At 40.5% G+C, this 12,159-nt stretch overlaps 1 protein-coding gene across 1 annotated transcript in view; it reads right to left on the reverse strand.

The window, feature by feature from the left end:
- Nucleotides 1-5,374, reverse strand: part of LOC115022313 (collagen alpha-1(XI) chain-like) — a 56,763-nt gene extending 51,389 nt beyond the window's left edge. Inside the window, exon 1 of the mRNA XM_029453281.1 lies at nt 5,071-5,374. Coding sequence (XP_029309141.1) covers nt 5,071-5,185 — 115 coding nt within the window. The 5' untranslated portion in view covers nt 5,186-5,374. The remainder of the gene's footprint in view (nt 1-5,070) is intronic.
- Between the last annotated feature and the right edge of the window lie 6,785 nt (nt 5,375-12,159).

Consider the following 12,159-nt stretch of genomic DNA (forward strand, 5'->3'; position numbering starts at 1 on the left):
ATGGACCCGGTGCTCAGGGGTCAAGACTACTGTGCAGTTTGGTCATAAACACCGTCTCATATACGCTCTCTCCAGTAATTGTCTAACTATTTACACTCAGTGCCTTTCTTCTGTAAATGTTTTTCCCTTAATTAAACCCCTATCGCTCCAATTCCACCAGGCATTTCATCGGTTACAGTCTGTTTATGGGGGATTTAAGAATGCCTAATAAGGTATGTTTTAATGCCAGCGTTGTTGACGTACAGCACGACGTCATCCATGATTTAACACGTCTGCCTGAGGCTGTGTTTGCTTTCAAAGAGGAGGGTGTTGAATTCAAGGTTTGAACTCATTTTCATTCTGGTTTTTTATTCTGTGACTGTGACAGTTATGCTCGTACAGTAGGTTGTTGCTTGTCTGTACTTGGCAGTGTCAATTTAAGCAACCCATTCATTATAAAATACACACATACATTGCTATGTGTCGCCATGAAAACAGTGGATGTTTATTATCGGACAACTAAAACAGATATTTGGGAGTTTTTTTTTATATAATCTGATATTGATCGTGATACACGTCCTTTAATTGTTTTTTTGTTTGTTGGTGATTTGACCATGTGGCCCGGAGAAGGGAAGTTTGGGGTTCTTTACTGGAGCTGCTGCCTCCGCGACCCGACCCCGGATAAGCGGTAGACGATGGATGGATGGTGATTTGACTAATGGCAAAAGCGGAAAATCTAGTGCAACAATATACTTGTAGAGAAACAGAAGCAACTATTTATAGTTTGCTAACATTAGCCAGCAGTAGCCACCGTAAACTGTAGCAGCAAAAACCTCTGAGTTAGTGAAATGAGCAAGTATGATGTGATAACATCTCTGCTGTTTGCTTAATATACTGACTATAAAAAACAAAGACTTGAAAAAGGTGCAACGTGCAACAACTGCTCACTCCTGTGTGAGTGTCAGTCAGTTCAGACCAGACGGCTGAACTCTGACAGTCGGTCTAAACAACACTGCCATCTTATAAGCTTAGATATCTGTGTGTTTACTGTGGCATTGTTTTAATGTTTCAAGTTTAAGTTCTGCAGTATACGGATTTGGCTTGATGAAAATGTAGATCTACAAACTATTTTAACCAACTAAGAAGGGAATATTTAAAACAGAGGTCCACTGACGAGAAGGAAATGACTAACAGCTACATTTCCATTCCAAACCAAACTCATTACAAACCAAATCGTTGCAAAAACCACAGCAGCAAAAAACCTGCGCAGACGTCACATTACTAAAGTTTCTTTTCAGCGAGTCCAGAGGCAGGATGTGTCCTCTTCAAAAGCCCCAGCAATGATAAACAATGTCTGAATGGTCAGCTTACAATCTCGTAGGGAGGATAAGGACTTTAAAGAAGGGCAGGCCTAATGTGAAATCTCCCTTCCTTGAAAGAAATTCTGAGATGCATGTGTTTGATAGCGGCTTCCAAGCATTGTGGGAAAAATCATTTAAAGGGATCAAGCAGAAGTCTTTGTTGAAATTCACATTGCAGGAAATCTCCTCGTCCGCCTGATAATAATACTCCATAAAACTGCATGAAACACAAAAGAAAGTGGTCTCAAGATGAACCAAAAAAGATGGTTGTGAGAATAAAGGAACATAATGTAAAGGAATAGAGCGGTATAACCCTTTTATCCCCTTATGAATGGAAGAACCATCTGTTCTCTCTTTTCATGTAAAATGTAATCCCTGTACTTTTACCATACTGTTCCTATAGTGCCTAAACATTTCAACATCAATCATCAATATAGTAAAAGCCAAAAGGCATTTAATTATAAAAAAATATACCCCTGTTTACTTTTTCTATTTGTGTAAGTCATGTGGCACGTGAAGCCAGGAAGTGCTGATTATGCAGTTCCTGTTCGCTTCTGGTGACCAGGAGGGGATCTGATGGGTGGAGCTATAAGTCCACATGCTGAACCCATTATGGTGCTGGCACCACTCCCTATACTCCCCCCCCCCCCAACTAAAACATACATGAGACTAAACGGAGAGAAGGCCTTATCCCTGTAGCTACTTCTCCTGTGACCAGAAAAATAACAGCTTGAGTGGCGAATCAAACTCGCTTGATTCAAGCACATGCTCGGAGGTTCGCGTCTCGAGTTTTAGCTCATTTGGAGCTATGCAGATCTTCCCTTTAAAGTGATGGAAAGGAATGGAGTCATGTATGCCGACATGGGTCCAGATGCCACGGTTCATAAATGTAAATTGTTGAAGAGCATAAGCATTTTTCTATTCAATTCAGTCCCTCAGTAACTTTGATCAACTGAGAGAGAGATGGACTAACACATGCTTTAGGACAGACAGTGCACAAAGAGCCTTTTAACAGACACAGGGTTTGTTTTGTCCTCCAGGGTATACCACACTGACTTTTGATTTGAGCACAAACTGAATAAAAATACAAACGTGGGATACCCAATGCCAGGTTTAAAACCTCACACCGAATGCCTCGTAAAAAAAAAAAGAAAATAGTCATGTGGCTCTTCTGAATATTGTCCCAAGTACAGAGCTACTGGTTCTTGAAAAAAAGAAAGAAAGAAAAGCTTGGACTAAAGGTCTCTTTGTGAGTTTCAGAATGCCTTTCTGCATTACTGCATACCTCAAGGACTCATATATTCCAGATGTGCTGAATTGCCCCCCCCCCCCCACCCTCACACACACACACACACACACACACACACACACAACTCTTCAGCCCCTCTCCTTCCACAATCATCGCTTCACAGAAGCCCTGAAAAATAGGCGATATCCCCAAACCATTAAAGACCCCAAATGAATAAGCGTAGCTTTTTAAACGCTGTTGAGTCTTGGAGGAGGCATAATTCTATACCCTCAACACATCCACACTTAAATAGGAATAAACCATATTCTAATGATACGGATGAAACCCACAAGAGAGAGAAGACAGTTCTCTCGTGCTCAAGGTACCAAAGCAGCTTCAGACTAGCTACAGTCTCGTCTGAGGGGTAATCGTCAGTCTCTGATTTTTAATGACACATCTTGCCGACTGCTGTCGCGACTGTGATATACTATCTGCCATGTTAACAAGCTACTGACATGACAAAGAAGTGTGATTTCCCTTTAGGCAGTAAAGCATGTAGTGACAGGAGAAACCTGTTAAAATCATTAAAAGCAATTTCACCAGCAGACCCTCAAACATTTAAATACCATTTCTTAGCTGTATAGTCGAAATCTCCCCCCCCCCCTCCCCCCTTCCCCTTTCATCTCATAGCTCCTCAGAGCCATACAGTTTGATGTTTAAGTTTAGACTTGTGATTAACTTTTCAATATGTGACATTCTGACTTAATGTCTCTGCGGTCGTGCAGAGACATCTTGGGATGTCTTGTCGAGGATTTTTTGTGTCACTGGCTCCTACTGAGAGTTGGCAGCAAAAGGCAGCAATTAAAGTACATTGGAAAGCCTGTAAATGTTTGCTTGCACATCATGCAATTATGGTTAGTTTAAGTATCAGTCGGAGTGAAGGAAGATGGGCAATGGGCAAGCCATGCCACTGTGGTATTTGCTTTTATAATCTTTCATTTTTTGGGGGCACTCTCTGCAATTTGCCCTCTGCTGAATGATTTTTTTTAATATGGGGTGGGACAGTATGCAACACATTACACGACTATTGCATATTAAAATATTAACTTTTTTATTAATTTCTTTCAGTATTATGGCCACGTTACAGGAAGCCATTTAATTGAAAGGTTGCATAATTACTGATCTGATGTCAAAACCACAAATATTAAAAAGCAACATGCACACAAATAGACACACACACACACACAAATGTATCCGGGCTAAAGCCCCAGTACAGTATGGATGTCTCTCAGACTTCACATAGAAAGAAAAAATAAAATAAGTTAATGTGACCAACATATGTGTTTTTAAAGCAAAGAAAATACTCCAGATTTTTTCTTTTTTCCATCAACGCCCCTTCTTGGACTTCGTGGGAGCCCAGATAATGTGGAAAGATGGTGATCCTTCAGGCCAGAATATGAATTTCACTCCCACAAGTCCAGTGTTGTGCCCAATGTCTTATATAAACTATATATTTAACACAGAACCTATATATTTACTGTGTTACAGTAAACTCCGTTGACAGAAAGGCAACTGACACCTTATGAGACAAAATAAACCAAAATGTATAATAATTATATACTTTTTGTGAATTGGATTTACCTCTTAAACTCTTACTTTACTGATATTTTGGGGGAAAACTTAATCGACTATATGTGGGCTGAAAATAAAGTTGTGCGTAAACATTATGTTTAAAACTTTCAGGGTTTCCAGTAGTGCTGCCAAGTGGTGAAGGGGAGCTAAATATACAGAAGAATTTAAATTACAATATCCCCCCCCCCCCCACACTAATAAGCACCACCATTGCCCACTTGTAATTGTTAGGCACACCTTGTATGCAGACCACGAGAGTATTTGTGTGAAGAAGAAATGAACCCTGCCAGCCTCTCCTTGCTGACCACACCTGGATGGCAGACTTGGCCTACTTTACTTTACTCAGAGAGATCAGCATCTCCATCAGTGTGTGCCAAGAATAAAAACCTTATATTAAAAGGAAAACAATACCAACGTGATTTTTGAACACATTAAAACTAATAAACATATTTAGTTCAATTTGAAGGTACGTTTTTAAGTCAAAAACACTGTGGTGACAACTGTAAAAGTTACTGGACAATTGGATGCAGGTGCAGTCATATGATATGGGCTCAACAAAAAAAAAAACACAACATAATTCAGTCATCTTGATAAGGTAAATATAAAATAAAAACACCAACAAGTATAATCTGTTCTGTTGGATAAGGTGGGCAGGTCTACTGAGCATCTGAAAAGCTTTATAAACTGAGTTATGGTGCTTTTTCCCAGCCTGCGATTGGCAAGTAAATTAAAGTTGATGGCCGATCGCTGGCTTTTCTAAACCCACTATCACCTACGGGCTGGTCGCCAGCATATAGGACGCTGATACTGTCCGGGATGCCCTGGAGTTGGCACATTGACTGTGACGTGGAGTAACGTTCAGCTTCTTACCTGCTCTGACACTGGCAGCTTGTAGAGTTAAAATTAACGAGACCACAGCGATTAGCGTTGAATCCCATAGACACCTTTTCGTTTTCCACCTGGTGGTCCACCTATGCATCTCCATGATTAGCACCCGCGGCTGTACAGAAAACAGGCGATTTTGGATTAAAAAAAAAATTCGGTCCCTTCCACAATCCACAAAAAGTGTGTTTATACTAGAGCGCCATGTGTGAGAAGTAACACTGTCTCTCTCACAGCCAGACCGGGCCCTTCAGATCCGCTCCCCCTTTAAGCCCAGATCTCAGACTGATGGTTGAAGGGATTTCATGAAAAAAGTGCAAACCAGTCGGTTCCCTGAGTTGCGCACCGTCAGGAGGCTGGACAAACTCCGCAACACTGAACCTGAACAGACTGGAAGATACTGACACTGGAAAATCCTCCGTTCGTCAAATCACCAGTCGGGAAAGTTGTCTCGGGATCCGCCCCCCCCCACCCCTGGTGCAACAGCATCAAGCGCAGCATCTCTACATCCCACTGCAAACTAATTACAGGACACAGTGCAGTATCCTCAATCCTAGAAGCACTCGTGTACACGTTTTCTTTTACAATATTATATAATTATTCAGAGGGAAATATCAAAAGAAAAAGAAAAGTGCCCTAACTTTCCCAAAAAAGAACTAAGATTATAAGACGCAGGAATGGAGCATATACAGCAGAAGAGGTATTAAACTAAATGTAACACACTAATTGCAAATTAAGTGGTGGGGTGGAGCTGGTTGTTTTTAGAGGTTTCCTGAAAGCCTAAGAATGTGAAGAATAGCGTCTGAACGGGCCGATGGCTAATATAAAAGTTTAAATGGCCAAAATTAGATGTTTTCCAGACTCTAGGAGTTTCCTAGTTTCTTTTTCTTTTTCTTTGGGACAGCATGGCTTCTGAGGTCTGAACATAATTAACGGTTAAATATGGGTGGAATAAAGAATGGAAGCACAGGTGGCAGCCATAGAGTCCTCCCCCCTGATTTTGTTTTCCTTGTGTGCAGATGAAAGCCATTGTCACACAAACACAAACCACATTTCCGAAAATGAGTCGGTGTTTACATGTTTTATCACAAGGCAGAAATTGCAACCATATTAGCATATAGTTAGTACAGTGAAGTAACAATAAATAGTACAGCAGTGTGCAGGTGTTGCCAGATAAATAGTTTAGACAATGAATAATAGGGATTATACAAAATGCAGATTAATGGCTCGATGTCTGGACATCCTTTTAAAATATAGTGTGACTTTGATTAGTTGTTTTAGACTCCGGGGGTTATGTAGGACTAGTGGTCTTATTAATTAGGGACGTGCATTTTTGAAACATTTATTTACTTGTTGCTTGTTTGTATATTCAAAACACATTCACATCTGGTTGTAACTTTGTAAAAACACATGTTTTCTACTGTTTGCCACTGTGCAGCTCAACTGGACAAGAGGAGACATCTTCATGGTCACTTTGGTGTCAGCTGCTGAGTTCTCTTGACACTGACCTTCCCACATGGGGATGCAAACTGGTGTAATAGCTGTGTTTTTATAGCCGATGGCTCTGTCTGAAATTCTCTGAGCACTGGTGGTAAGGAAAATATGTGATCAAGACAAACGGAATGATACCGATTAGTTGAAAATTGACTGCTCAACTGTTAGGCTAAAGGGTATATAGCCATGCGAGCAGCTCTGTCAGGCTGCACAGGGTCGACGTGGTGCTTTGAGCTAAATGCTAATGTCAGCATTGTAACGCCACACAGGTAAAATGTTCGTGTTCACCATGGTAGGTTGGTGCGTTAGCATGCTAACATGTGGGGAATGTCTGTGCAGAAGTTCATGGCAAACCATCCAACTGAAGAAAAGTCAAACTAAAGTCAAACACAGGCGGTAAAATCAATGGCTTGAAAATTGACTGCTGGTATAAAACAGGTTTGATAATCACTTGCTATGAGCAACTAAATGGTATGCACACTTCAATCATATTCAAAAAGGAAATCTGAGCAGAGAGGTGTCACTGTTAAGAATGTTAGGTGGGATAGAAATGAGTCTAATTTTGTAATCTTGGACTGTCTGAACTATTTGAATCCATTATGTATGACCTGATGTGATGACCTTGTGCTTGCTCAGCAGTAAAAAAAACAAAAAAATAAACGTTCTTGAACGCAGCCTGTGCTTATTGGTTTTCTGGCAGATGCTTTGGTCGTTGGGTTTTGTTTGGCAGAAAATGTCAGAAGTTCTTGTTCATGTTACTTACTCGGACTGCGGCCCAAAATGTTTGGTTTAATTTGAAGAGCCCTCCTGCGTTGGCAGAGAGGAAATCTGAACAACCGAAACTAAAGCCTTCAGCTTTCCTTTCAAACATGACTCGGACAGCCGACCAAATGTTCCGACAGGCGTCCAGCGGCTCCTTATAGATTCTTGTCTCTTGGGACAGTCTACAATTTTCAGGAAGACTTGACTTGACTCTTTGTAGTTGGGAACCGTATGATTACAACTGATGCATTTACTGCTGATGTGTGCCAAGATGATATTGTATAATTATTCTATAATAAGTCTCTACTCCCTGCATGGTTCAGCCCAGAGCAGCTATAAAAACAGAAATGTCTTGAACATGTTGCCCAGTGGCTGTGTTTTTCTATTAGAAGGCAGCTTATAGTCTGAGTGCTTTCAAGTTTCTGAATAAAATTCTTCTGGCTGCTTCCCAGAAACCATAGACTGACACACCTCTCTGCAGATTTACAGTCGCTTGAGTTGAGGAGTTTAAGAATAAAATGTTCTCTCCATGTTCTGTACATTTGTTGTGATAGGTGACGCTTATGAAACACAACACAGTGTCCGGGAAACTAAATGTACAGCAGCATGTCCTCGCGACACTCCTTAGAACAACTCATTATTGAGGAGTTTCACTTGATTCCACCAGATGTCGGTCAGCTACCCTGGAGCACAAAAAAAAAAAATACAGTAGGTGCTCAAAGTTACTTCACCTGAATGACAGGAAGGCCTTTGAACCCATGTCACTAACTGAATGATGGCTCACTTCAGCAATATACCAAAACAGCTGCAGTAAGAACAAAGTTTCAACCGAGTCTTCTGATCTCAAACGCTCTCCACCAGATCACAAGTGAATGTAACCTCAAGGGCTCCTCGTTACTATGAATTATAAAGCGAGAAGGCAGCGTGTGGCTTGGGGGTGGAGAGGGATGCATACTAGACACTGCAGACCGCATAACCATCGAGTGGAATGTATGTTTGTCCGGGCATGCTTATTATACTGTAAGTGCATGTGGTACCCAGACAGCCTCACCTAGTAGGGGTTTGCTAGGACGTGGGAAGGTAGGCTTTCACTTTCAAATGCACCACCTTGTTTTATAATCCAAAGTCATCTCTTACTGTTGAAGTATACACAATACAGATGTCTTCAACACAGTCTGTACACTATCTTTGATAAAGAAAAAAGAAAAAAATCCCCTGAAGTATATGCAGACTACTGCTCAAGGTACGAGTCTTTTCAACACCAAGAAGGAATAACAGGACAAAAAGAGTTTACAGCCATGCTGGCAATTGTATTAATAAGCTGTACTTAGGCTAGCTATATGCTAACATCAGCATGATCACTTGCAATGCTAACATGCTAATGGTTAGCATGTATGTTAACCATAATCACCATCTTAGTTGCTGATAGCACTAAACAAAAAGCTACAGATGAGGTTGACAGCAATGTCCTTTTTCTTTTTTGCAGGTATTTGAGTTGATTCAAATTTGGAAATGATGACGCAAGAGGAAAAGTCAAGGAAAAGTTATTACAATTCAACCTGAGGGGGACATGAATGTCTGTAGCAAATCTCATAGCAGTTTATAGTTCTTGAGATGTTTTACTAAAACTCAAATGTCAGCCTCATGGTGGCACTTGTCCAACAGTGGACGAATGAATACCTGTTTTATTCTTGGCTATCCATACAACAGTTGTTGAGACAAAGTGGTGGACTGAATGACGTCGCCATCCCTCGAGCTAAGCCGCCAGCATGATCAGAAATAAAGACAGATTGAGTGATACGACACTAGATTTGAGTGTTATGAACACCTAGAAAATATACTATTAAACTTATAGAATGACATACATATGACAAGAACACAATCGCGTGATAAAAGTAGCAATTTCTTGAAAGCGGTACAGAGGTAGATGTGTATAGTCGCAGAAGAAGAAACCAGATTTCACAGCAACGTCCAAGTGTACCGGAGGAGTGACATAGATGAAGAGAGGCCATCCTATTTTCATGTTTCTTGTCAAGGCTGTATGATGAATGCCTTTCCTTTCAGCAGTTAACTGAGTGTTATGGATAGTTAAGTGGAGGGGTCTGTGATAATCTAAACATGCCCCAAGCATCTCGTATTTCATGGGCCTACAGTTTCCCTGAGCCCTGTCTCCAGCCGTCAGCAGTAAAACACTGATAGTGGAGAGGGTCTGGCAGAAGCTGAATGTGGAGGCTTACAAACACAGCTAGGCAGAAACAAAAACGCAAAATCGCAAAATCGCTTAGTCATGTCCTGTTACCATACTTGGGGAGGGGGAGGGGGGGGGATTAAGGATTCCAAATAATCCAGTTTAGTCTCTGACTTTAGATCTTTAATCTAGAACAACAAATAAGAGACCGGAAATATGTTGCAAAAAGATGAGAGAAAAGAGCAAAAAAAACAAAAACAGAGCAGAGAACTTGGCAGGTGAAGACGCACGGCTTATTTACTGAAGATGCTTGAACTTGTGAACCAGTCGCTGTTTTTTATGAGCCATGGATGTTCCTCATTAGTCTTGTTTGTTGTGGTCAAGCATAAATCTGCGTGTCATGCACATAAACTTTTATGCAGAGAATTCAGTCTCACTGTGACATTTGTACAATAGCAATTGTTTTTGAACTGAGAGTATTCTCACTGTGCAAATGAAGATCAATCTTTAAGGAGCGACAGGGTGTGGGAATTAGGCACAGTTTGAAGTGGTAAACAGTAAATCAAAAAAATATGTTCAATCCCCACATGTGAATGCAGCACAGCAACATTCAGCGTCATTAAAAAGGTACATCAATATGGATTTCTATGAATAAACAACAACTATAAAAGTTCTCTTTGGTGTCACTGAGCTCATTCTTTTGGTTTTGAGGACCTTATGCTAACATCATGCAACATTGTGAAATGAATTAAAAAGTAAATGTACAAATTGTCATACACACTATTGTGCTCATCTGACAGAGATCATAAAACACAGCGATATAACGAAAACAATGGACAGCTGATGCAGCTGTGTCTCCCGTCATGTGCGATTGATCGATTTAAAATGACGCTCTGAAGAAAGAATGTGCTGCTTTGTTAATCGCCCCGTTGCCTCGAATCCTCTCTCCACCCCAAGTCTCTTCCTCGAGAAAAGGAATCAAGGACGTACAAACTGGGAAATGGGCCCTCGGTCTCTATAACCAACCCTGCACGCCATACTGACCCATAAGGGATCCTGCATCCAATGAAACAGATGGAGGACCAAATCTGATGTCCTCATTTCTGAAGTTCAGCTGAAGCTAATAGGAGACAGTCGATGCCAGCCAAAACAAATTTTATATCTTTTTCCAGCTGTGCGATGAAACAGTTCAGAGAAGGGGGTTTCATGTAGTCTCTAAATGTAAACATGGTGCTGGTTTGTGCGCACATGATAGAAATAAAACCCGGGATTTACTCATCAAAACATTACTCCATAGCTCGACTAGTGGTCAGAAACTCAACATGGCAGCTTAAAAATAAACTTTTAAATCAAATTAGAACCTGCCCTGTTATGTCAGCTATTGGGAAAGTTTTGACATTTAGGCAGAGGGTTATTGTTTCCACAGTTTTTTATGATACTCAGGCAGGATGTGAGAGCTTATGCGGGAGTTAAAAGTCATCGCTCACAGTTTAGTGACTAAGCAAACGTCTAACTTTTTATTGCAACAGGTATATTCCTTCTGACATTTTAATGAGTGGGTACGCAAGCAGGGTTTCCAGTCATAAAAGCAGTCTCTAAAGGAGACTCCTTTTCAAACCAGCCATCACCCTTTTAAGATAACAATTTCACACAAATTCATGTCGGCATATTTACTGAACCCAGCTGTGTGCTGAGCTGCATTTTGGTTATTTTGCTAATTTCCGCTTGCTTTTCGGAGTCCTTGAAGTTGTTTGAACACATACAAGCTAGTAACAATGTGAGCTCCAGGTGTCTTCTCAAAGCCGCCTGAAAACCTGCTGTGGCTTGTTATTCTCATGAACGAATAGGCATGATTTTTTATTATGTGAATAAACAGGAGTACCAAGAAACTATGAAACTAAGAGTACAAACACAGCTTCAACTAATACATCAGCGTCTGAAGCATCAGCTGAACTGGCACAATGTGGAGTCTTTATTAAGTAATTGTAGGATTTGATACTGTAAATCAACACATGGTGTAACATGCTACAAATGAAGACAAGAGGTGGGAACGGGACTATGACTGAAACTAACTATGGCAAGCAATTGAGAGATTATTAGTAAGGAGCTCTATGTTGTAACTAGTTTATTTACTGGTCTGGCTGACAACCCGACCTGGCAATCGGACTCTGTTAGTTGGTTGTTTCACCATTTTGGTCTGAAATAACTCCTAAATTATTGAGTGATTGGCACAAAATGTGATACACGCATTCATGTTCCGCTCAGAATTAATTGCATTAACTTTGATGATCCATTACGTTTTCATCTAGCACCACTATCAGGTCAAAATGACTAAAAAGTACTCATGAATGAGATTGAATGTGGTTTTCTATTTCACACTCATTTACATCAACACTGTGATTATTGTACTGTAAATGCTCTTATTCTGTACTTTGTATTAATTCTTATGTTTTTGCTGTGACGCACTTTGGGCTGCAATTCTTGTATGAAAGGTGCTATACAAATAAAGTGTATTAGTATTATTGTCATTGTCAGCATGTTAGAATAATGATATCCACATGTAGTCCCACTGTGCAGCCTCACAAAGCTGCTAGCATGGAGGCTCTTAGTTTTGTTCATTTAATTAACATACT

The sequence above is a fragment of the Cottoperca gobio genome, chromosome 17 (genome assembly GCF_900634415.1).
Source record: "Cottoperca gobio chromosome 17, fCotGob3.1, whole genome shotgun sequence".
Taxonomy (NCBI): domain Eukaryota; kingdom Metazoa; phylum Chordata; class Actinopteri; order Perciformes; family Bovichtidae; genus Cottoperca; species Cottoperca gobio.